General features: G+C 47.8%; 2 protein-coding genes across 2 annotated transcripts in view; one reads left to right on the top strand and one right to left on the bottom strand.

The window, feature by feature from the left end:
• CAPN7 (calpain 7) overlaps positions 1-11202 on the top strand; it is an 80185-nt gene extending 68983 nt beyond the window's left edge. Inside the window, exon 21 of the mRNA XM_077916367.1 lies at positions 10799-11202. Coding sequence (XP_077772493.1) covers positions 10799-11027 — 229 coding nt within the window. The 3' untranslated portion in view covers positions 11028-11202. The remainder of the gene's footprint in view (positions 1-10798) is intronic.
• SH3BP5 (SH3 domain binding protein 5) overlaps positions 1-25613 on the bottom strand; it is a 51713-nt gene extending 26100 nt beyond the window's left edge. The window contains exons 1-3 of the mRNA XM_028751441.2: positions 25221-25613; positions 19168-19230; positions 5392-5520 (exon numbers count right to left, since the gene is read on the bottom strand). Coding sequence (XP_028607274.2) covers positions 5392-5520; positions 19168-19230; positions 25221-25313 — 285 coding nt within the window. The 5' untranslated portion in view covers positions 25314-25613. The remainder of the gene's footprint in view (positions 1-5391; positions 5521-19167; positions 19231-25220) is intronic.
• Positions 25614-26140: the final 527 nt, after the last annotated feature.

Here is a 26140-nt window from a genome sequence, read left to right as displayed (position 1 = left end):
GTGTAAAGGTAAAGGTACCCCTGCCCATACGGGCCAGTCTTGACAGACTCTAGGATTGTGCGCTCATCTCACTCAAGAGGCCGGGGGCCAGCGCTGTCCGGAGACACTTCCGGGTCACGTGGCCAGCGTGACAAGCTGCATCTGGCGAGCCAGCGCAGCACACAGAACGCCGTTTATCTTCCCGCTAGTCAGCGGTCCCTATTTATCTACTTGCACCCGGGGTGCTTTTGAACTGCTAGGTTGGCAGGCGCTGGGACCGAACAACGGGAGCGCACCCCGCCGCGGGGATTCAAACCGCCGACCTTTCGATCAGCAAGCCCTAGGCGCTGAGGCTTTTACCCACAGCGCCACCCGCATCCGTGTGTGTGTGTGTGTGTGTGTGTATATGTATATATATATATATATATATATATATATATATATATATATATATATATGCAACAATGCGAGAAGCTGCGTTTATAGTGTCTTGCCTCAGTAATGGACTGGATGAGAGCCAACAAACTGAAGCTCAATCCAGGTAAGAATGAGGCTCTGTTAGTGGGTGGTTCCCTAGACGGGATGGGTAAGAGATTGCCTGCTCTTGATGGGGCTACACTTCCTCTGAAGGAGCAGGTTCGTAGCTTGGGGGTCTTCCTGGATCCTTTGCTGTCACTCAAGGCTCAGGTGGCCTCAATGGCCCCGAGTGCCTTCCATCAGCTTCAGCTGGTGGCCCAGCTACGCCCCTATCTGGACAGGGATAGCCTAACTACTGTTGTCTATGCTCTGGTAACCTCAAGGTTAGATTACTGCAATGCGTTATATTCAGGGCTGCCTCTGAAGACGGTTCGGAAACTTCAGCTAGTGCAGAATTCAGCAGCTAGGTTGCTCACCGGAGCAAGACGGTTTGAGCATGTTACACCAATCCTGGTCTGACTGCACTGGCTACCAATGAATTTCGAGGCCCAATTCAAAGTGCTGGTTTTGAAGTATAAAGCCTTAAACGGCTCAGGACCGCAATACCTCAAGGACCGCCTCTTTCCATATGAACCTACCCAGACCCTGAGATCATCTTCTGAGGTCCTCCTTCATGTGCCCCCTCCTCAAAAGGTGCAGAGGGTGGCAACACAAGAATGGGCCTTCTCTGCAGTGGCCCCCTGTCTGTGGAATGCTCTCCCCAGGGAAGTTCGCCTGGTGCCTGCATTACACACCTTTAGGCGCCAGGCAAAAACGTTCCTTTTAAACCAGACCTTTGGTTGATTTGGTTGACATCCTATGTCCTTTTAAAATGTGGCTCTTTTCAGGGGGGGGGGTGTTATTGGGTTGTTGTTTTTATCCTGATTATATATGTTGTGATCTTTTCTATGAACTGCCCTGAGATCTCCGGGTATAGGGAGGTATATAAACTCAATAAAATAATAATAATAATAATAGAACATTTTCAACAATTATATGCACTTCACAGCAGAGCCGCTTTGCTACGCCACCTTCCAGTGGATTTTGATCTTCCTATAGAAACACAGAAATATTTTCAGTCTCTAAGGTTCTCTCTTCTGGACAAAGAAAGAAACTTCCTCGAGCTACCGACGATTACCAAGCACGACTGCGTCAGCAGAAGAGGTCAGCCAGTTATTGTGCTGAACTACGCCAGCTCTTTCGCTTGTCACCGACTCCGTGGCGGCCAGCCAAACATGAATCCAACTCTGCCCCATTTTCACAGACATAGGATTTTTGTTCTCAGAACTCATCCTTCCTCGCAGCTCTTGCCAAGAAGCGTTTTTGCAAGACGGGGCAAATCTGTACAGTCGCGTAGTTTACCGCAAGTTCCAAAACAGCAAAAAGTGAAATTTTAATGACTCTGAAGATGGCACTGGTTATTCAAACGATCGACTAACTTAGGACACATTCACACCATATGTTTAAAGCGAATTACTTCCTCCAAAGGAATCCTGGCAACTGTAGTTTATCCCTTGCAAACCTACAATTCCCAGCACTCTTAACACACTACAGTTCCCAGGATTGTTTGGAGGGACCCGCCTGCTTAAAGTGCATGGTGTGGATGTAACTTTAGACCGGATCTGCTTTTAACATATGGATTTTTTTTGTTGAGAATAGTTTTTAAAATCAGAGCTGGAATCACTTTTGAATGCAATCAGAATTTCTGGTTTTTCAGGACACCCAACAGATGTTCTGTTGTGTTCAGTTATATATGAGTGGGGGCTTATTATGGACACATGAATGTTGGATGTAGAATCATGGAACAATTTCAATTTCTACACTTAGAATCATAGAATTGCCCAAGGACCATATACAGTGGTACCTTGGGTTAAGAACTTAATTCGTTCTGGAGGTCCGTTCTTAACCTGAAACTGTCTTTACCTGAGGTACCACTTTAGCTAATGGGGCCTCCCACTGCCGCCCCCGAGCGATTTCTGTTCTCATCCTGAAACAAAGTTCTTAACCCAAGGTACTATTTCTGGGTTAGCGGAGTCTGTAACCTGAAGCGTCTGTAACCTGAAGCATCTGTACAGGTACCACTGTAGTCCAATCCCCTGGAATGCAGGAATCGCAGCTAAAGCATCCATGACAGATAGTCATCCAAACTCTGCTTAGAAACCTTAAAGCAAGAGAACCCACAACCTCCCAAGGGAGACCGTTCCACCGTCACTGTCAGAAAGTTCTTCCTGATGTCTAGTCAGAATTGCCTTTCTTGTAACTTGTGTGCAATTCCGCTCCACACCCTTCTCCACACAGTCACACAACATCCAAAAAGTGCAACGAAGTCAAAGAGCAGCTCCGGAATTAGCAAAGGGATAGCCAACACAGGCTGGGTTTACTACGTTTGTGTGTGGGTGGGTGGCAGGAACAATGTGCTGTGCTCTAAACCACTGAGGCTCTTGCGCTTGCCAATCGGAAGGTCGCCTGTTCGAATCCCCGCGACAGAGTGAGCTGCCATTGCTCTGTCCCAGCTCCTGCCAACCTAGCAGTTTGAAAGCACGCCAGTGCAAGTAGATAAATAGGTCCCGCTGTGGCATGAAGGTAAACAGTGTTTCCATGCGCTCTGGCTTCTGTCACGGTGTTCTGTTGCGCCAGAAGCAGTTTTGTCCTGCTGGCCACATAACCCAGAAAGAAGTCTGTGAACAAATGCCGGCTCCCTCGGCCTGAAAGCAAGATGAGCGCTGCAACCCCATAGTCGCCTTTGACTGGACTTAACCGTCTAGGGTCCTTTACCTTTAACTTTTTTTGCAGCAGCTCATTATTCTACCTTAGCCACACAACACTTTTTCATAAAATTGTAGAGTTGGAAGGGACCCCCAAAGGACATCTAGTCTCACCCTCCTTTTTTTTTGTTTTTGCAAGCTGCATCCTGCACAAACAGTGCTCCAGTGTAAGCTACAAACATGATCGGAGCAAAAGAATTGCTGACAAGTATGTTTGGGTTGTCAAGGAGCCTAATCACTTTCCTTCAAACTAGGACCACAAACTAGCATGAAAAGCAATTTATAAGCCGGTAAGAAGATGACTTTGAGGAGCTCCCACCCAATTCAGCTTTGTCAAGCCAGCTGACGGTTTATAGAAAGAGCCACCTGTCTCGGACTACAAGCCCAGATCCCAGCTCACCTTCCCATTAGTAATAACCAAGGCTTAGATTCCATTGTGACACAGCCACCCGACTGCTTCATCGCTCACTGCTCCTAAGAGAAATGAGCACACACTGCAAATAATTCCAGAATGTGGGGTCGTGAGAGCTGGCCCCAGGTCTCACAAAAGTGAAAGGCCTGAGGATGGAGTGCTTTTTTCCGAATCATTACAGGAGAACGAACCGAGGGCATTAACTACAATTGCACCATTGAATATCATTGTTCCATTCAATGCACCATTGAGTCTAGCCATACTGTCTGCTGGTCATAAAATCAAAACTGGATCAAGAGGGGTAGGGTAAGAAAAGAAAGCCATCTCAGTCACTATTATGAGATTTAAAAACAGTCAGCGTGTCACAATATGATGATCACAAAGCAGCCACACAGCCATGTCCAGTCACAATTATTTTCACACCCTAAGCCACAAACAGTCACTTTTAAGCAATGCCACCAGAATTATCTGTTCTCCTTTTCGGTTCAAAACCACAGAAAGAGAAGGTGCAAGAGAGAAACTCCTCCATATTTTAACTTGCCACCAGTTTCCATAACAACCCCAAAAGCCCGTGAGTAAGCAACGTCCAAACGTCTTCAAATTACAACGCACCCACATGCTTTTTAAAATTGATTTGCAATTCGGGCTTCTGAGCATCCGGGATTTTAAAAATCAGAACAAAGAGATGGAAATCCCGAGACCAATAATTAGTTGTGCTGTGACGCAATTTGCTGGGAAGCACAGGAACGCAGATAGGTTTTTGGAAGGATCTGACAGAACGTTATTATTAGCGGGGACGGGGAAAGAGAACAGAGCAAGTCCTTTCAGAGTTTAGTTGCGCGTGGGTGATATTTAGAAGCAGCCGGAGAGGGTACAGAGGGAGAAAAACGGTGTCATCAGTCCCGCGACCATTACGCACAGTTGAAACATCCACAATGACATTTGTCTAATGCTTACACATCGCACAATATAAACAGCATCTTTGTGCAGTGGTACCTTGGTTCTCGAACTTAATCTGTTCCGGGAGTCTGTTCCGACTCCCAAAACCGTTCAAAAACCATACCCCTAAACATTTTTGTGAATCTTTGTACTTTTGTCCATTTACTGTATTTATTTTTCCCGATTTGAACTATAAAATTGTGATTTTCTTGAGTCAAAATGGGAGTATCCCTAAACATTTTTTTAAAGGAAAAAAAGGTCTGGTTTTATCTCAGTACAGTGGTACTTTGGCTGTCAAACCTAATCCATTCCAGGAGTCTGTTCGACTCCCAAAACCATTTAAAAATGAAAGCGCGGCTTCCAATTGGCTGCAGGGGCTTCCTGCACTCAAACAGAAGCCATGTCAGACGTTTGGCTTCCAGAAAACGTTCGCAAACCGGAACACTTCTGGGTTTGCGGCGTTCGGGAGCCAAGCCATTTGAGAACCAAGGTACCACTGTACTCTTGGTGGGCAGATGTGGATGATCATTCACTGTGGTTTATAAAGCTAGGAACGAGCATTGGGGCCAAGCCTTCAACTTTGGCTCGAAGTTCCTGGCTTGTATGCAACCCGTTCTTTGTTCTGTCCAAACCGGGGAATTCTGGCTCCGCAAACCGAGAGAATAAGCCAAGATCACACCCTGAATACAAGCCAGGACCAAAGGCAGCGCAGAACAATTGCAGTATATGAACAATCGTAGTATATGAAGCCGCCAACCATGCTCCAAAGGAGGCTAAAGTGTACTCTGTGTGGCTAGAGTCACACCCTCCCGGCTTAATAGCGAAGGCTTTTCGGCTTACCTGCCTAGCAACCCTCCGAGCTTCCCAGTAGGGTTTCGAGTCTTCGACAGCTTTCCCAATCTTCTTCACTAGCTCATCAAGTTTTATTGTAGCCTCAACCAGGACGGAGCGGAATTTCTGGCGCGCATCCTGCAACAGCAAAGGGAAGCAAAAAAAGGTGTCAGGAGACGATTCTCGTAGTTGTAATTCACTAAGCCTGCCCATCCTGAACAACAGGGAGGAACCTTGAGGATCACGGCTGTTGGAGTAAATAAGAAAACGTGTGCCGCTCAACCTTCTGGAGAGTAAATAAAGATCATTGCGACAGTGAAAGCCTTAGATAAATGTCCAATATGTGCATATAATATCTACCAACTTTTGCTGGCAATGGCAACTAGATTTGAACAGAGGTCAAACCCTCTCATGTTAAAAAAAAAAATCGGACATGAATTTCTGTATTCCTCAAAAGAAACAAATGCTTTTTGCAGGGTGATTTTTTTTTCAACTTTTAGAAATTTCGGAGCGATTCTGGGGCCCTTTTCCCCCTTAGCACTAACTGATAATGTCCTTTCAGCTGTGACTGTATTTGTAATATTTGTTTGGGGACTATTAGTTTTGTAATGAAAAAGAAGACATTTAAAAAACCGTGACACACTCTCTCTCTCTCTACATATATATATCTCCATTGTAACTTGATTGTGTCACCTTCCCTGGAATGCAATCTAGGCTTATTTGTATATAATTTTTAAATTAAATTTTATGAATTACATTTCAAAATATTCATTTAAGCAACCTTAAATCAATGCCTTCCCTTCTTCTCTTTCGGTGGTTCATTTTGCTTACCTGACATCCCTGCATATTTTACATAAACTAAACCATTCAGTAATCCATTGTTACATCCATCAAAGCACATTTACACAGTTGAATTTACATTAATGGTACCAGCGTTTTTAAACGAACAGCAATCTAGGTTTAAAGTGTGTCGCCTCGGTGCAATGTTTCCTAAACACAAGACAGACTGGGCTGCAACAACCTGCTGTTCCTATATGCCTATTTAGTGATATTTTATACCATTACAAGTGAATACGTGATTGCTGGCCTTGCCCCATATCTCACTAGCTGCCACACCAACTCAGCTGCCAAGCAGAATGTTGTTTGTAGCCTTCTCACCACCTCAAGGGGGACGATCCTGCCCGTGGGGTGGGGTCCTGGCCATCTGCTCCAAAGTCTGGCTGGGATGGCAGCGCTGACGTCACAATACTCTTGTGATGTAGTTTAGTCTGCTACCAGGCAGAATGACAACAAATGCAAGGTTGCCACTAGAAACAGGAGCCCAGTGCTTTGTGTCTATCCCTCCCAATATCTAGGGAAATAAGTGCATGACTATATCATTCGCCAGTTCCCCATTCACTCCACCCAAAGTTTTGCCTTGGCAAGGAAGGTGCTGGCTGCATGATTCACTAGGGAGCAGGAAGCTCAGTTGTGTCAGTATGGTAAGAATGACTGGGCTGTTCATGACATGATCTAAATACGCTGCACCACTGCATGGCATAAGTGGCGAGGTTATAATAGTTATATACTTTGTACTTACTATCTAGCTATTTATCTAATTAGGATGTGGGTGGTGCTGTGGCCTAAACCACTGAGCCTCTTGGGCTTGCCGATCAGAAGGTCAGCGGTTCGAATCCCTGCTATGAGGTGAGCTCCCGTTGCTCTGTCCCAGCTCCTGTCAACCTAGCAGTTCGAAAGCACACCTGTGCAAGTAGATAAATAGGTACCACTGTGGCGGGAAGGTAAACGGCGTTTCTGTGTGCTCTGGCTTCCGTCACGGTGTCCCGTTGCACCGGAAGCAGTTTAGCCATGCTGGCCACATGACCCAGAAAGCTGTCTGTGGACAAACGTCGGCCTGAAAGTGATGTGAGCGCCACAACCCCACAGTTGCCTTAGACTGGACTTAACCATCCGGGGGTCCTTTACCTTTACCTATGTATTTGTTAGCAACATCTTTCCATTATCTGTGCTATAAATCCCAGAAAAGAAGTTCCGACTGACACAGGTGGCAAAGTAGGGGACCCCAGAAATCTCTCTCCAATGGCATCGTCCACTAAGCGGCGTGGTCTATCTAACTCCAGCTTTGAAGAGCAACCATTTCTTCTGAGGGATAGCTCAGTCGACAGAGCATGTAGACTCTTGATCTCAGGGTTGTGGGTTTGAGCCCTACACTGGGCATAAGATTCCTGCATTGCAGGGGGTTGGAATAGATTCTCCTTGTGGTCCCTTCCAATTCTACGATTCCTTGCAAGGATTCACACACACACACACACACACACACACACACACACACACAGCCTAACATCCCAACAGCAAGCCAGAAAAGGATGATAATTAGCAACACAAGGTTTCAATTACCGGTGAAGCAAACGTTTTAATTATAACCGACGTCTCTAAAAGCTTATTTCTGACTCTCTTTAAGAACTACGTGCTAGGATGACATCAGCTTTTATAATTGAGCAGCTGCAAAAATAGGACAGGAAAACAAGACAGGAGGACCATAATATGTACTTTCTGGAGCGTTGGTGGCTGGGCATAACCCTACTGTGAGCAGCTTAATCCTATTAAATAAGATGGGGCTTTCTGTGAAATTAAAGACTTGGGTGTATTACAACCACTTTCGTTTTTCCAATAATTTCAAGTACTAGCCTGTATTTAATATGCAACAATAGACAAGGACAAACAAAACCTGCTCTTGGGGAAGAAAAGGATTTTTGAGCAGCAAAAACCGGCTGATAATTCCGTCCCCAGTATACCAGAATGACTTCCTTTCATTATGGATGTAACATGCTGTCTCAAGAAAGAAAAACCAGACAGATTTCAAGGCCCTTTTAAACCATGTTGTTTTTGTTGTTTAGTCGTGTCCGACTCTTCGTGACCCCATGGACCAGAGCACACCAGGCACTCCTGTCTTCCACTGCCTCCCGCAGTTTGGTCAACTCATGCTGGTAGCTTCGAGAACACTGTCCAACCATCTCGTCCTCTGTCGTCCCCTTCTCCTTGTGCCCTCCATCTTTCCCAACATCAGGGTCTTTTCCAGGGAGTCTTCTCTTCTCATGAGGTGGCCAAAGTATTGGAGTCTCAGCTTCAGGATCTGTCCTTCCAGTGAGCACTCAGGGCTGATTTCCTTCAGAATGGATAGGCTTGATCTTCTTGCAGTCCATGGGACTCTCAAGAGTCTCCTCCAGCACCATAATTCAAAAGCATTAATTCTTCGGCGATCAGCCTTCTTTATGGTCCAGCTCTCACTTCCATACATCACTACAGGGAAAACCATGACTTTAACTATACGGATCTTTTAAACCATACAGTGATTTAAAGCAGCAGCAACAAAGCAAATGCTACACCCATCCACACACCCCTCCAGATATCCCAAATTTTGAATTCCAGGCCTGAAAGTCAGACAAAGATGATTCTACTGCCCTTGACAGGATGACAGGTTTTCAGATACACAGCGCTCAATTCTCAGCTCTATGGCAGGCAAGCATGGGAGTGAAATTTATTCTCTTCCCGGGGTTCATATAGCGGAGAAGCTCCATTATCCTCTTGACAACCCACAAGGCAGGGATTGGGATTCTGTTGACAGCCCATTACCCCAGTAGAAAGGAATAAATTGTTGACTGTAATATAAGCCGGCTTTGAAGCTGTGTAGGCTCTAGCTTGCAATTGGCTTTATTAATCCAGCACTAAATGTTTAAATCGGGACACGGGTGGCGCTGTGGGTTAAACCACAGAGCCTAGGACTTGCCAATCAGAAGGTCGGCGGTTCGAATCCCCACAACGGGGTGAGCTCCCGTTGCTCGGTCCCTGCTCCTGCCAACCTAGCAGTTTGAAAGCACGAAGTGCAAGTAGATAAATAGGTACCGCTCCGGCAGGAAGGTAAACGGCGTTTCCGTGCGCTGCTCTGGTTTGCCAGAAGCGGCTTAGTCATGCTGGCCACATGACCCGGAAGCTGTACGCCGGCTCCATCGGCCAATAAAGCAAGATGAGCGCCGCAACCCCAGAGTCGGCCACGACTGGACCTAATGGTCAGGGGTTCCTTTACCTTTACTTTAAATGCTTCAAAAGTCAGAGTGAGGCCAATATTCCTGTTTCAAGATGTCAGGCTTTGGGTCTCCCAAAAAACCACATTAGGAGCCATTCACACAGCCCCTTTCCCAACTGTGCAACTGCATAGGGTAACTTATTCCCAATGTAAGATGAACTGGCAAAGCTCTGCTGACTGGGGCTGATGGGAGTTGTAGTCCAAAACATCTGGAAGGCCCCAGATGTGTACATGGAAACCTTTAAGAAGGATAATGGCTTTCTGCAGCCACGCCCTAATCTATGTTGAGCTTAGAAATGATCACATCAAGTCTGCAAATAAATTCCAACTTCTCATTGGAGTCTCCCTTTGGAATTTTGAGCATCTTCATGTTAGAGACTCTTCAGAGAGTCTGAAAATGGTCTCCCAGGGGCTTTCTCAGAATTACCACTGAGAAATTTGAAATGCCACTGTCTGATATAGATTCTCCAGTGGCCTAGTCAGGGGGCACAGGGGCGATTGCCCCAGGCACAAAATTGTTAGGGGTGCAATATTTCAACACCCAGTACTACTGCTGCCTCAATACAGCTCAGTGTGCCTCTGTCACTGGGCTCCATTGAAAACGGCTGCTGCATGCAAACCAGGAAGTGACCTCTCCAGGCAACGGAATGACTCTTCTTTTCTTATCTCTGCGGCTGCCATCTCCTGGGTGACACCGACACCGTTAGGCAGCTGAATGTGCATTCATACTCTGTCTTTTCCTCTGCATGGCCCCGGGCACTGGTAACCCATGGTACGCCACTGGCAAGAGCAGAGAGAACGGGTGGGCTGTGAGCATCTCCTGGGAAGGACACTGCCTCAAACCATGCTGCCAGCCAGTGTGAACAATATTGAACTAGATGGATTCTGCCTAAGGCAGCTCCCTATGTTGCTAACGTTTGTGACGCATTCACACGATTCTCAACTTCTCCAGTGATTTTTCAACAACTTCCCCAATCACAGTGGCAGCTGTTCTAAACCGCGCAAGGGAAGGTCTCAAATTCTGCCTTGCGCTACGCTGCCAAGAACATGAACCGCGGAGGGGTGGTTGTTAGGCTACATCTGCCCCACAATTGGAAGAGCTTTGACATACTCTGGCCAAAGCGCCTTATTCATCGGCTCAAAGCTCCAGAGTCATTCTGCCGTCGCTCCCAGCTGCTCGGCTGCAGGCCTCCCGGCGCTTGACCAGCTGTCCCACCTCAATGGGCCATTAAATATTTCCTTCCTTCCTTCATCGCCATTGTGTGCAGCATTCTGTTTTCTTAAAAGTAGAACAAATCATCTAATTCCGTCCCCCTTTCCTTTTGTTTCCAGGCTGGCCCACCTCGCAGCAAATTCCGGTGCAAACTACAAGGTCACGTACGGCGGGACAAGTGAGTGGATCAGCCCAATCGAAAAAAATCGAAAAAAGGGGGGATATGTGGTCCTCAGTCAGTTTCGTTTACTGCAGTCAGCTTTAAAAGGATTCCATTATAACTGGTGTGTTGATATGTTAAGAACAGTGAATGGGTGTCGTTGCATTGTGAATGGCAAACGAAGTTGATTGACTATGCCGAAATGGCAAAATTAACTGGAAAGCTCAGAAATCAAGAAGACAAGAACTTAAATAAGGAATGGGGAAAGTTTATAATTTATTTACAAGTCCACTGTTAGCAGGATTTTAACCACACTTGTAAAGCAATGGAAAGTAGGGAAAATTTAGGATGAAAAATTTGGAGAAGTATTGATACGCAGTTGTAAATAGTAATCCCGTTAGGACCCAGGGAAGGGATGGAGGGAAGTCAGGAGATTCAGAGTAATCTCGATATTTGGATTCGGAACGATTTTATGTTGCATGTTTATACTTTTTAAAATCAAATGTTAAAAAATTATATGGGGGAGAGAGTCTTGCATTGCAAGGGTTTGGACCAGAATCCTTCCCACTCAATGATTCTAACCCTGAAGAGGATAATAAAACCTTGGGAGGTCAAACGCATGATACATAGCGTCAACTGAATTGCAGATTACTAAGATATTTATGTGTAAATGCACAATGTGACCCTTCCTATTCCCAATTCAGTATGCATGCATGAGCAAGAATCATTTCCTGCTCTCCACGCCAAACACACACAGCTTCATTACTAAGTCTTAGTTCTCGGAGATCAGCATTTACAGCCAGTGCCCGTGAACTTTATGTTCTCAAGTACAGCAAAGGGATACGTAAATATGGGCCACAGCTCACGTTCAAAGCATCATTAAACGCTAGCCACAAATGAGAACCCTGCGTTGGGTCTGAGCCAGCATCAGGGTGGAGTGCGGGCAAGTTAACCCTTTCCCCTCTTTGTGGTCCCAGTGACCCTCCCCGAAATAAATTCTTGGAAGGGAAAACTTGCACTGGTGCCAATGGAAGTTCGACCTCCCGGGGCTATGGGGTTAGGTTGAGTTCCCAGCCCTGCTTCCCCTTCCAAGCTATGCAAATGTTTAACCACCCGCATCAACTGCTTATGCACAATTCATGTCATGCTATGGAAGTGAGAGCTGGACCATAAAGAAGGCTGGTCGCCGAAGAATTGATGCTTTTGAATTCTGGTGCTGGAGGAGACTATTGAGAGTCCCGTGGACTGCAAGAAGATCAAACCTCTCCATTCTTAAGGAAATCAGCCCTGAGTGCTCACTGGAAGGACAGATCGTGAAGCTGAGGCTCCAATACTTTGACCACCTCATGAGAAGAGAAGACTCCCTGGAAAAGACCCTGATGTTGGGAAAGATGGAGGGCACAAGGAGAAGGGGGCGACAGAGATGGTTGGACAGTGTTCTCAAAGCTACCAGCATGAGTTTGATCAAACCGCGGGAGGCAGTGGAAGACAAGAGTGCCTGGCGTGCTCTGGTCCATGGGGTCACGAAGAGTCGGACACGACTAAACGACAACAACAAATGAGAACCCTGCATTCGGTCTAAGCCACCATCAGGATGGAGTGCGGGCAAGTTAACCCTTTCCCCTCTTCGTGGTCCCAATGACCCTCCCCAAAATAAATTCTTGAAAGGGAAAACTTGCACTGGCGCCAATGGAAGTTCGACCTCCCGGGGCTAAGGGGTTGGGTTGAGTTCCCAGCCCTGCTTCCCCTCTCCCAAGCTATGGAAAATGTTTAACCACCAGCATCAACTGCTTATGCACAATTCATGTCCTGCTAAGCTTTGCCCTCCATTTCAAGCTTTGCAAATAAGCACTCAAGTTACTACCCTGCTGTTTCATTTATTTATTTATTTTTACCAGCCTGCCGGGGCCTGGCTAATAAGGGGTGGAGAGACCCCCCCTACCCCATTTCCAACAGGGCTGACTATCAGAGGAGAGATCTTTCATATCAAAAAGCCATCGTGTCCACACACACCAAGCCACAGCACTGCTGATGTGGCAAAGCAGCGCTCGCCGGTCTTAAAACAGCATTAGCGAAGAGTTCACTTCACAAAGGCTTCAATCACGAGCAGGAACACCAGACAAAGCCGCGCATTAAAAACCCCTCGGAGGACCTCCATAATCCTTGGCTGCAGCATTAGCGCTCGGCTCTGCACTTTGTGCCAACGGAGTTATGGATTTTAACCAAGCCCAATCAAAGGCTCATTAAGAAGCAATAGATTAATTTATACAAAACCATCAATAGCCCAGTGCCTTTCAATCCATTTGCTCTCTACCTTGCTGAGACCACCACAGCAGGCTTCCAAGTCATCGGAGGAGCAGCGAGCGCTCCAGGGGGCCATAAACAATTGGGCAAAGAGGATACAGGATGCTATTTATCGTCTTGCAGAACCGAGGCTGCCAAAGTTATTGACTTTGCAGGCTGCTAGCCAAGCCTTTGTGTTTTTTTTAACAGGAGAACATACATGCATCTGTCACCAATTCTTGGATTTACTTGTCACTGAAATCATTTCCAGCATGTAAATTATTGCCATTATTTATGAAATTTGTATACTGCCCTTAATCCGTAGATCTCAGGGCTATTCACAGCACTGAAATACCAAAACACAAAATATGTAAGAAAAACAAGCAAACCAGTAACTATACTGCCGGCAACTGTCGGTTCTGCACAGCCAATGATTTTGATACAGGATCTCAAATCATCCTCAATGTGCAAGCGAGCCATAGCGCACCAAAAGTGGCGTCCAGCACATAGCGGCAGAAGCTCACAACAAGTTCACATGCTCTGGGAAGTACTGGAAGTTGCCACAGAGTAGCTTATCACAGGCATTGAGGGATGCAGAAATGAGGAAGGGCTGCACAACTCGCAATTCCCCAGACCTAACAGGACTTCTCAATCTTGTACTGTGGTCTCCCAAATGCAGGACTGATTTATTACATTTATATATTCCACCTTCAGGGACGCGGGTGGCGCTGTGGGTTAAACCACAAAGCCTAGGACTTGCCGATCAAAAGTTCGGCGGTTTGAATCCCCGTGACGGGGTGAGCTCCCGTTGCTCGGTCCCTGCTCCTGCCAACCTAGCAGTTCGAAAGCACACCAGTGCAAGTATATAAATAGGTACCGCTCTGTCGGGAAGGTAAACGACGTTTCCGTGCGCTGCTCTGGTTCGCCAGAAGCAGCTTAGTTATGCTGGCCACATGACCCGGAAGCTGTACACCGGCTCCCTCGGCCAATAAAGCAAGATGAGCGTCGCAATCCCAGAGTCGGCCACGACTGCACCTAATGGTCAGGGGTCCCTTTAACTTTACCTATATTCCACCTTACTTTGAAGGACCTCATAATGGCACTCGTGGTTCTCCTACCCTAGCAACGTTTTATCCTCGCGACCAGCGCTCAAAATTCGCCAGGCGCGTTCTGCAGCTGGCTATCACCCACTTGCAACCAAGTGAAGATGCCAGGATGGTGCCAGATGTCTCCCACCATCTGGAGACGCATTCCTGGGGATCCTCAAAAACGTTCGACTGTTTTCACACTAACCAGCAACACATCCTGTGGAATCCTATCCATTATATTTTATCTGCACAATCAGAATCAATTTCAGGAACCAAAAAGTCGTATTGGGGGAAAATGTGACTTTCGAGCCACCTGTCCCAAAAACTGCAATAAGTTGTTCTGATTTGGTGACTGCAACCCTGGCTTAAGGAGCTGTGTAGCACCTGGATTATATACCTGAGTTTCTAACACCCCTCGTGACAATCCTTGGAGGTAGGTTAGGCTGAGAGAGAGTGCAACTGTTCAAAGAGCACCCTGAATTTCATGGCTGAGTGGGGATTCGAACCAGTCTCCCTAGCCCAGAACTCTTAACCAGTAGTTGCAGATGTCAAAGCCAGATTTATCAAGCATGCAGCCTGATGGATCACAATTTGTGCAGACCTAGAATAAAGATAAGTGACGTGGGTGGCGCTGTGGGTTAACCACAGAGCCTAGGGCTTGCCGGTCAGAAGGTCGGCGGTTCGAATCCCCGCGACGGGGTGAGCTCCCGTTGCTCGGTCCCTGCTCCTGCCAACCTAGCAGTTCGAAAGCACGTCAAAATGCAAGTAGATAAATAGGTACCGCTCTGGCGGGAAGGTAAATGGCGTTTCCGTGCACTGCTCTGGTTCGCCAGAAGAGGCTTAGTCATGCTGGCCACATGACCCGGAAGCTGTACGCCGGCTCCCTCGGCCAATAAAGCGAGATGAGAGCCGCAACCCCAGAGTCGGCCACGACTGGACCTAACGGTCAGGGGTCCCTTTACCTTTACCTTAGAATAACGATGGCTCTGCAAAGATCAGGACGTGGAGAGATCGGTCCACCTCTTCCGTATCTCTCATGCCACAGAAAAGGATGCAAAGGAATGCCTAGCTAAACAAGGTGGTACCTGTGGGTGGCATGGCACCCTTGAGATCTTCCCCTGGCACACACAAGGCCTCAGAACCACCATCACATAGACCCCAAAGACAAGGTGGAGACAGCGGTTACCATGTTCTCCCTTGGAAAGTACGTGGAGCTGAAAGAGGAAGCTGGAAAAGTGCCACTGCTTCCCACTTCCTTTTTCAGCTGAATGTGCTTTTTAAAGCTCAGAGTAATTCTACGGAATCCAACTTTTACCTTGGAAAAAGGGTGAATACTCTGCCTCTTTCAGCCTCTGGGAGAAGGGCTGGTTTGAGGGAGGGAGGAGGGAGGTTTCCCATTGCACCCGCGAAAAAAACCCAGCTACGTCCTGGGGCTAAGAAATGTTGGTAACCTGGATATAAACAGCAGCAAAGCAGTAAAGACATACCTTGTAAGTCGAACGGAATCCGTTCCGGAATTCTGTTCGACTTCCAAGGCGTGGCTTCCAATTGGCTGCAGGAGCGTCACTTCTGCAAGCGTCACAATCACTTCTGGTTTTCGATCGTTCCGGAGCCAAAACATTTGAGGCATTGGGCTTCCGAGGTTCCACTGTACAAAGGATGCATCCTCTAGCTATTCTGCCTTCCCACAAGGGCGCTACTGACCAAATTACTGGCATACATTAAAGGTAAAGGTAAAGGGACCCCTGAGCATTAGGTCCAGTCATGACCGACTCTGGGGTTGCGGCGCTCATCTCGCTTTATTGGCCGAGGGAGCCGGCGTACAGCTTGACTAAGCCGCTTCTGGTGAACAAGAGCAGCGCACGGAAACGCCGTTTACCTTCCCGCCGGAGCGGTACCTATTTATCTACTTGCACTTTGATGTGCTTTCGAACTGCTAGGTTGACAGGAGCAGGGACCGAGCAACGGGAGCTCACCCCGTTGCGGGGATTCAAACCGCCGACCTTCTGATCGGCAAGTCCTAGGCTCCATGGTTTAACCCACAGCGCCACCCGTGTCCGACACTGGCATACATTAGAGAGGGGCAAATTAGTGCTTTCGTGCAATTCTCATCTGGGACCCACCGCCTCAGAAAAATCCCCCAACATTCATAAATTACAAACAGCCGTGTCCTCAATTGCCCTTTTGTTTGCGGAGATCAGTGCCCAGAGGACTTATTAAGAGACCTCTTCTCCGAACTGGCGACATCTGCCCAGAATAGCCTCTTCTCCTTTGCCAGGTCGCTGACTGACAATATTGGTTACCATCGGCTGGAGGTAGAGAGCTAAAGTTTAAAAGGCCAGGCGACAGGAAAGGAGCATTTAAGTAAGCGCTGTTTCTTTCAAAATGGCCTAGGGAACAAGTAATGCAACATACCGGACAAACGGGAGCACAGAACAAAAGGGGAAAAGAAAAAAAAATCTACATGATTGCTGCCTCTCTCTACCCCCCGACAAAACAAAATGCTATTACCTGCTTTCAGTCAGCATGCATTTTATTATGTTTTTACTATGTTTTTATCACTGGTGTTCTGTAATGTGTTTTTAATGTTGTACACTGCCCTGGGATCTTCTGATAATGGGTGGTATGTAAATTGATATTGTTATTGTTGTTTCATATGCAGCACGTTACTGAGCAGCTTGTGAACATTTACTTCTAAACAGCAGCTGAAGCAAGAAAAATCATTTAAGGCACAGGATGCGGATCCTTTGGTCTTCCAGTTGTTGTTGGACAATACCTCATAGAGTCATAGAATTGCAGAGTAGGAAAGACCACGTGGGTCATCGAGTCCAAAGATCCTACAATGCAGGAATCTTTTTGCCCAACGTGGGGCTCAAACCCACGACCCTGAGATTAAGAGCCCCACGCTCTACCCCTCAGCCAAAGTCAGCAAGGCCAATAACAGGGGATGGTGGAAGTTGCGAACATCTGGAGAGCTCGAAGCTCCCCAGCCCTGCCTTAAGATTCACTTCATACCAATCCTAGCAGAAAGATGCATGAATTTAACCCGGGCATGGGGAGCTGCACTTTGCCGACGGGGGCTGATGGGAGCTGTAGTTTGCCAACATCTGGAGAGCCACATCTGGATTCCAAAAAACGGAAAGCGTAGCTTGCAGGAATGAGATCAGCCAGACTGAAGTAGGTTAGAGCTTCAATTCTCAGACATTTTGCTACCCGAGGCTGAGCAGCAAATGTCACACAGCCCTTTCCCTCAAATCGAGGCACAGAGTACTCAAGGCCGACCAACATATTTTGGCACCCGAGGCAGAAAAATCCCACAAGCTTCCCCTTTCCCTGGCAGTAACGGTCAAGTCCCGTAATTAACAACTTGCTGCCCTCTCATGACACTCACTCTGTCTAATGGTAGGGCTGGCCCCGTCCATTTTGCATGCAGAACAGTGCAAGGATTGCTAAAGGGCACTAAGGGTGATGACCAATACTCCTTCAGTTCTGTCAAATGCGTGGCTCATCCTCTCCCGATCTGTAAAATGGTAGCAGAGGAGAAATATTCCCACAGTCCAACATTCTGGTCCACTCTGTGGCTTGTTCTATGCTCGGCTGCCACAAGGAGAGAGACAAATGCCCCCTTTTCAAACCTTTCTGAGGGTACTTAACGTATACTACTACATTTTCGGCTTTCTATCTGTTGCGGCAACCTTTCCTCATTTTGACAGTCAATGAGCAAAGCTGCGAGGCGCAAGCATATCCATTTTGAGAATATGTGCTTGCGGAACTGGGATTTTTACAAGTGTGCGTTCTGCTTTTGTGAGAAATCCACCTTTTGGTGTGGCTGCACCCATAAATCTTAGGCAGGCACTTCCGTCCTTTTTCCGATACCTTCTTTAAAGAAAAGAAAATCAAGCAAGCCTACCCAGATGCAAAATTGTATCTGGCCTATCTGTATTTTAAAACTATCCATTTTAACTATCGTTTTGATATTTTCATTTTGCCTTCCTGTTTTTAAATCCCGTTGACTTCTTTGGCATTTTCTTAGGACTCTTCCAGGTTGTTTTCGATTAAAAAAGGTAAAGGGACCCCTGACCATTAGGTCCGGTCATGACCAACACTGGGGTTGCAGCGCTCATCTCTCTTGATTGGCCAAGGGAGCCGGCATACAGCTTCCGGGTCATGTGGCCAGCATGACTAAGCCGCTTCTGGCAAACCAGAGCAGCGCACGGAAATGCCGTTTACCTTCCCACCGGAGTGGTACCTATTTATCTACTTGCGCTGGCATGCTTTCGAACTGCTAGGTAGGCAGGAGCAGGGACTGAGCAACGGGAGCTCACCCCGTTGCGGGGGTTCGAACCGCCAACCTTCTGATTGGCAAGCCCTAGGCTCTGTGGTTTAACCCACAGCACCACCCACGTCCCTGTTTTTGATTAAGCTGTATATAAATCTGGCAGAAATAATAAGTCTTTCTTTCATTTTGAAGCAGCATCTCAGGATCCTGCAAACGTTGGCGGAAGCGCTACAGGAGGGAGAGAGAGAGAAGGAGGGAGCGCTACTAAATTCAAAAGCACTGTTTGCATACCTACATGTAGGATTAATTACCACTTTGATTGCTACACTCCTTATCCCTTGGTGCAGGATATCACAGGACTAATGAAATTCAAAGCATTGTACAAAGTAATGTCATTCAATTTCAGTGTCTGAGCAGGAGAAGTGTGACCTACTTTCTCTTTGTCTGCTGGCTTAGTCCATGCAGATATTTTATTTTTATTTTGCCGTTTCTCTGGTGTGTGTGTGTGTGTGTGTGTGTTTTGGGTTTTTTTAAGCAGCCAAGACAAAAAATCCAAACAAATACCATTCTCTTTAAAAAAAAACCACACAATAATAACAACCTTAAAAATGTATACACAAGATCTCCGAGAAGAATGTGTGTTCATACAAAGCAGTAAAGCATTTAAAAAAATGGTACCTCAAGTTCTGTTTCTCTCCGATTGATAGCATCTGTGGATTGATTCAACTTTTCTAGTTCCCCCTGGAAGAAAGCCAAAAAAACAGCACATGTTGAGAAATACGACACCGACAGAGCTGGGATGGACTCGGGTTATTAAGTGTCATCTGGCATTCCGGGGAGAGGGGCCTCAGCTGGAATGTGAAATGGAAACGGAAGGGTGGAAGGTAGTTTAACTGCGAGGCCGAAATTTATGGCACCGGGGCCTCTGTGGTGAGGCGGATTTGGGGACAGGGAAGAGGGAGAGACTTCGGACACCTTTTGAAGACTGCAACCGAGGGTTACGTTTTTAAAGAGTTATTCTAGTTCAACTCCAAAGCTGTTCCTCTTTATGACTTGCAAGTCATGAGTGCAAATCGGGAACCGAACTCCTCCCAGAAGGGCGAGAAAGTGCATCTAAGGAAGAACAAACAGTGCTTAGGAAAAGAGGCCTAAACCATCGCTTAGCGACAGGCAAGATCCAAATTCGAGAGAATGAAATGGGTTTTCTTCCCCCATGTTTAAGATTCCAGGTATCCATTCCTCACCACCTTTTCCTTTCTTATAACCCTGCTAAAATTAAGAACTAAAGTATTTAATTAAAGTCATACCTTGGGTTACAGACGCTTCAGGTTGCGCGTTTTCAGGTTGCACACCACTTCCGGGTTTCGGTGCGTGTGCATGTGCAGAAGCACTAAATCGTGCTTTGCGCATGCGCAGAAATGCCAAATCGTTACCTGCGCATGCGCAGAAACGCCAAATCGTGACCTGCGCGTGCGCAGACAGGCGCTACGGGTTGCGAACGTGCCTCCCGCACGGATCACGTTCGCAACCCGAGCATCCACTGTTCATGTTTATCCCACTCCTTCTCCACAGACCTCAGAGTGGCATACATGATTCTCCCTCCCCCCCCCCCAAAAAAAATATCATTTTATTATCCTTACAACAACCCTGTGAGGTTGCTAAGACTTCAGAGTGCATGCCTGGCCCAAGGTTCACGGCTGCGTGGAGATTTGAACCCGGGTCTCTCCAGTAGGTCCAATATTTCAACTCAGGAATACTCAGTATTTATATGGACTCTTACAACAGTCCCCTGCTTCACATACATTTGAGACAGTAGTCCTGCCAGATAAGACAGCAGTCTTTTTGTTTCTTTCGGAAGATTTTCAAGGATAACAATGGTACATAATAAATATAATGTCTGTGCTTTCAATTCGTACAGGTAGGAGACACCGCTGTCAAAGGCCTTGTGGGGAGAGATGGGGGGAAGGAAGAGGGGATAATCAGTGGTAGAAACTAGGATAGAAAAGGTTATGTGCAGTCCTACTTTGGAGTCGGGCAGGGAGACATTTCCCCCCCTGTGCTCTCAGCGCCAGCCATTTTATTGTTGAATCTCAGACGCCATACATGGCGACAAGCAGGGTGGATAAAAATCAATTATTATTATTTTTTAAAAATTAAAAAATCAGATTTTATAAATATAATTTTGGTTTTTTTTAATTTAATTTTTTTAAATTTAAATTGGATTTTTAAAATAAAATGCTTTTGGAGGAAAAATATTTCTAAAGATAGTTTTCTGTTTAAGTTACATTATAGTCCAAAGGCTATTATCAGGAAATAATGATTTGTTTAAGTTTTTCATTGGTGCTAAAACTCAGTCTAAGGTTGTTGTTGTTTTTTAAAAAACAAACTTGTTGAACCACATCAGTTAACAAACACAAATACACATGCTATGTTATTGTTTCAGTTAAATAAATTGTTATTAAGGAAATGATTGTTTTTCTCCTTCCAATAAAGTACAGCAGAAAAGCTGTCCAAATATAAACAGTTAAACTATTAAACAGCATAATTATCGGTCTACAGTGGTGCCTCGCAAGACGAAATTAATTCGTTTCGCAAGTTTTTTCTTATTGCGAGTTTTTCGTCTTGCGATGCACGGTTTCCCATAGGAATGCATTGAAAATCAATTAATGCGTTCCTAGGGAAACCGCCTTCAGACCAGGTCCGGGGACAGACTGTCCCCGGACCTCTTCTGAAGGCTGGGGGGGGGGGGGGGGGACAAGGGCTTTTCTTCCCACCCCCAGCATTTTAAAAAACCCTGGGACAGCGGAGGACTTCTCCGCTGTCCGGGGCGATTTAAAAGCCCCTGGGAAGGCAGGCAGGGGGGACAAAGACTTTCGCCCCCCGCCCGCCTTCAGAAGGTGTTCCCGCCCCCCCCCCCCGCCCGGCTTCGCAGCAGCGCTACGAAGCCCGGCGGCTGGGGCAGGTGTTCCCGCCCCCCCCCCCCCGCTTCGGAGCAGCGTTCCGAAGCGGGGTGGCTGGGGCAGGTGTTCCCGCCCCCCGCCCGGCTTCGCAGCAGCGCTACGAAGCCCGGCGGCTGGGGCAGGTGTTCCCGCCCCCCCCGCTTCGGAGCAGCGTTCCGAAGCGGGGTGGCTGGGGCAGGTGTTCCCCCCCCCCCCCGCTTCGGAGCAGCGTTCCGAAGCGGGGTGGCTGGGGCAGGTGTTCCCGCCCCCCCCCGCCCGGCTTCGCAGCAGCGCTACGAAGCCCGGCGGCTGGGGCAGGTGTTCCCGCCCCCCCACCCCACTTCGGAGCACCGGGAGAAGCGATCTCCCCGCAGCCCCTTGCTTCAAAAGAGGTCCGGGGGCAGACCTCTTTTGAAGCAAGGGGCGGTGGGGAGAAGCGATCTCCCCGCCGCCCCTTGCTTCAAAAGAGAAGACCCGCTGTCCCTGGGGCAAGCTTCGTTTTGCGAAGCAAGCCCATAGGGAAATTCGTCTTGCGAGGCAACTCGAAAACGAAAAAACCTTTCGTTTTGCGAGATTTTTTCTTCTCGCGAGGCGTTCGTCTTGCGGGGTACCACTGTATATGTATTTCTAATAATACTACCCAATCAGTAGTTTTTGATATAACTGTAAAAACTACTCTGGAAATTTATTATTCCAAAAATTAAACCTTCATCTGCTTGTAAATATTAAGATTATGCCAGCAAGAATAAGTCTTTTTGCAAATAAAAATAAAAATGATTTAAATCAAGTCTTACTAACTAGCGATTTAAATCGTGATTTAAATCGATTTGATTTAAATCAAATCCATCCTGGCGACAAGACTTCTCAAAGCACATTCTCTCAATCCCCAGTCACGAAATGCGCCTAGCGCCTGGCTAATTTCAAACGCTGGGGATAAGGGTCTTTCATTCTTTTGCATACCGTATGTGCAGAGTTTGTGTGATATGTTCTTTATGTGTTTGTTTCTGTTGGCGGCAGAAGAGCCCAGAGCATGTTTGGTCCTCATTTTGCAGACAGCTCACCTCCTGACATTTGAGCTGGGAGACATCTGAGCCAGGGACTTTCTGCCTCACGTATCAGCTTAACAACATGACATTTCAAACATCTGGCAGCATCTCTCTGATTGTCGGTATGCATGCATGGGAAAGGCACAAAGGCCATTTTAAACACGCTTCGATCGGGTTTTGAGCTCAACTGGTGGCTATGTAGGAATGAAGACGGACAGCTGCTCATGTTACCTATTTAGCTAAAAACCCTTTCTGGTTCTCCACCCATCATTTTGCCCCCCAACTGATTTGTTGAGACGGAGGAATTTTTAGAACTTTTTCATGTATAAAAAATGGATGGAAATATCTCTTTGGTCCCTGCTGGCAGAGACGATGCTGCTCAGCTACTCTTCTCTCCTGATGGGACATCTACAGAACCTGTCACAGGAGAGGGAAGCAAAGAAAACAGTTTCTCTGCTGGGATAGCTCAGTTGGTAGCGCACAAGACTCAGGGTCGTGGGTTCAAACCCCACCTTGGATTAAAAACTCCTGCATTGCACGGGCTAAGACTAGACGACCTGTGTGGTCCCTTTCCAACTCTATAATTTTATGATGCTATGACCCCATTCACCCCTGCGAAAACAACCGACAAGAGGAAGGAATTGTCGTTTTCGTGGGCATAGGATTTTTTCTTGTCTCTACCGACAAAACACCAAAACAGTACACATAGTAGTACAGCGGTACCTCTGGTCACGCACTTAATTCGTTCCGGAGGTCCGTTCTTAACCTGAAACTGTTCTTAACCTGAAGCACCACTTTAGCTAATGGGGCCTCCTGCTGCCGCCTCCAAAGCACGATTTCTGTTCTCATCCTGAAACAAAGTTCTTAACCCGAGGTACTATTTCTGGGTTAGCAGAGTCTGTATCCTGAAGCATATGTAACCTGAAGTGTATGTAATCTGAGGTACCACTGTATCTTAATTTGGAGAAGAAGAAAACCTAAACTGAAATTAAAAGGGATGTTATATAGTTATAATTTTAGCCATAGGCCACTTTCGCACCTGAAGCCTTTCAAAGCAGCTTGCTTGTTGGGTGAGATGGGGCAAGGAACTGTCTTTTCCTGTACTGCAGGTGTGGGGGACATTTATAGCAGGGGACGCTATTTGTGAACCGGCAGAGCGGAGAGGGGCAGTAACTGAAACTGAGAGCAGGATCTTCGTCAAAGCACTAATGCACTTCTGGTTGTAACCAGTTATCTCAGCGTCTAACGCTTAGCTGAAGCTAGTGTCCAAGCAGGATTGCATTGACCCTGGTAAAACAGAGACCACTGGAGCTCGTGGTTTGCGAACAAGGTTGCAGTTGGTCAATTCTGTTGCTAATATCGGCCAGGAATGTGGTCAATGGTTTTAAAGCTATAGGGAGCCAGTGTGGTGTGATGGTTATAGAGGGTTGGACCAGGACCTGAGAGAGTGGGGCTCAAATCTGTACACAGCCATGAAGCTCTTTGCCTGGCCTACCTCACAGGGCTGCTGTGTGGATGAAATGGGGAGGAGGAGAACCATGTACATCACCTTGAGATCCTTGGGAGATAAAGGTGGTACATAAACAAACAACAAACCACCTCCATCGTTCGGCCCAGACACTGAGGTCCAGCAGCGAGGGCCTTCTGGCAGTTCCCTCACTACGAGAAGCCAAGTTACAGGGAACCAGGCAGAGGGTCTTCTCGGTGGTGGCACCCGCCCTGTGGAACGCTCTCCCATCAGATGTCAAGAAGAACAACAACTACCAAACAACTACTCAGCCAGATGGGCGGGGTATAAATAATAAATTATTATTATTATAACAACAACATGGAGGGGCGCGAGGCTTAGTTCAGCGGCACAGCATCCGCTTGGCATTCAGAAGGCTCCAGGTTCGAAATCTGGCATCTCCCCGTGGGGCTTAACCCCGGACAGTGGCTGCCAGACAGTGTAGGAATACTGAGCCAGTCTGAGGTAGCGCTCTCTTCTCCCCCGCCTTTCTCTCTTGCAAGACGCCACCGCGACCTTCAAAAGCGCTCTAGCGCAACCTGCTCCGGCCTGTGGTATCCCTGGGCGAGAGCCCCTCTCCACCCTCATCCCTTCCTCTCCAGCGCTCGCCCGGAGCAAGATCCCTTGCCTTTGGCACGGCATCCTAAAAAAACAAACCCAAAACCCAAGGAGCCTGACCCTCTGACAACGACCGAAGCCAGAGAGAGAGAGAGAGAGCCACCAGAACAGGGTGTGGGTTTTTCTCGCCGCTTGCACGTCGCCGCCGCTGCTTTTTAGAAAGGGAGAAGAGGGAAGGCGGCGAGGAGAGGCGGCTCCTCTTTCCCCAAAAGCACCCTTTGCACAATTGCGAAGGAGAGATCGGGGGACCCCCCTTGGCTTTGCCGCCTGCAGAAGGACCTTGGCAGAAACCTAATGAAGCACCCAAGGGTGGGGGGAGCGCATGGCGGCAGACAACGCCCCCTCCCCCTTTTTCAGGAATTTACACGCGGCTTTTGGGGGTGGGGGGGGAGAGGGGAGAGGAGAATCGGCCGGAGAGGCGCAAGCGAGCGCCACGCACGCACACTTTCCCAATAAAAGGCGCCCGGCCCTGCAACCTCCCCAAAATGCGCACGCCGATTTCCCCCCGTCGATGCGCCCACCATGTGCGCTCCCCGCGAAGGGGCGTGAGTGAGCCGTGGGGGGGGGGGAGAGCTAAATCGGATCCCCAAGAAAGCGATCCCGAACCTGCGCCTCTGTTACCTGGATCCTGGGATCCACTTCTTCCTCTTCTTCCGGCTGCTGCGGGAGCTGCTCGGCGTCCTCCGCCTTGGTCCTCCGGGTTGCAGGATCCATGTTTTTGGCGGCGACGTGGGGGGGGGGGAGAGCCTTCTGTGCCCAAGGAGGGAGGATCTGGCTGATCCTTCTGAGCTGCAGCTGTTGTGGCTTTCTTTTTCCTTCGCTGCCGAGGGTCTTCGGTATCCTCCGGGGGAAGGAGAAGGGGAGTTTGCAGCAGCAGCAGCCCCCCTCGCCGCCTGCGCTTTGCGCGCCTCGCTCGTCGCCAGCCGCCGCTCCGTTAGGCGAGGACGAAAGGAAACGCGCCTCGCCCCCTGGCTTGCAGCATCAGCGGCTGCCGTCGCCAAGCGGCGCTCGCTGACACCCAGGCATGGTCCGCCTCCTTCCGACGCTGCTAAATCAGAGGCCCTGCTTTTTTAAAAAAGAAATCCATCACCCACTTTGCAGTCTCCCTCCTAGCTCAGCAGTTCCTCCCCTTCTGTTATATTAAAAGGAAATAGGAACAGGTGAGGTGGTGGGGTTTGAAAATAGGTCAAGCTTCACGGTCTTTGCTGCTTTTAATGTTCCTGGGATATTGTGTGTGTGTGTGATGTAATTTGCAGCAATCTACTAAGGAGATAAAGGCACGCACCTTAAACACCCGGTTATGGTGGATTTATTTCCAGGGAGAAGCATATCCACGACAATGGGGATGCAACGTAAGTGGGAGACTTCTTGCAAGTGTTGCTTGCGCCCCAACACCTAGCTGTTGCAAATTTCCCCGTGAATGTCACCTTCGTTTCCCAATGCTCTTGCGCCGCGCGCTGAAAAGTGTCACCAGGAATTTGCACAACGTCGTGTTGCCAAGGGACGCCCGCATTCTGTTAACACCCTGCCATAAGGGCTGG

Source organism: Podarcis muralis, chromosome 12 (assembly GCF_964188315.1).
Source record: "Podarcis muralis chromosome 12, rPodMur119.hap1.1, whole genome shotgun sequence".
Lineage (NCBI taxonomy): Eukaryota > Metazoa > Chordata > Lepidosauria > Squamata > Lacertidae > Podarcis > Podarcis muralis.
Note: the sequence above shows the minus strand (reverse complement) of the source record. Positions and strands in the feature narration are given on the sequence as shown.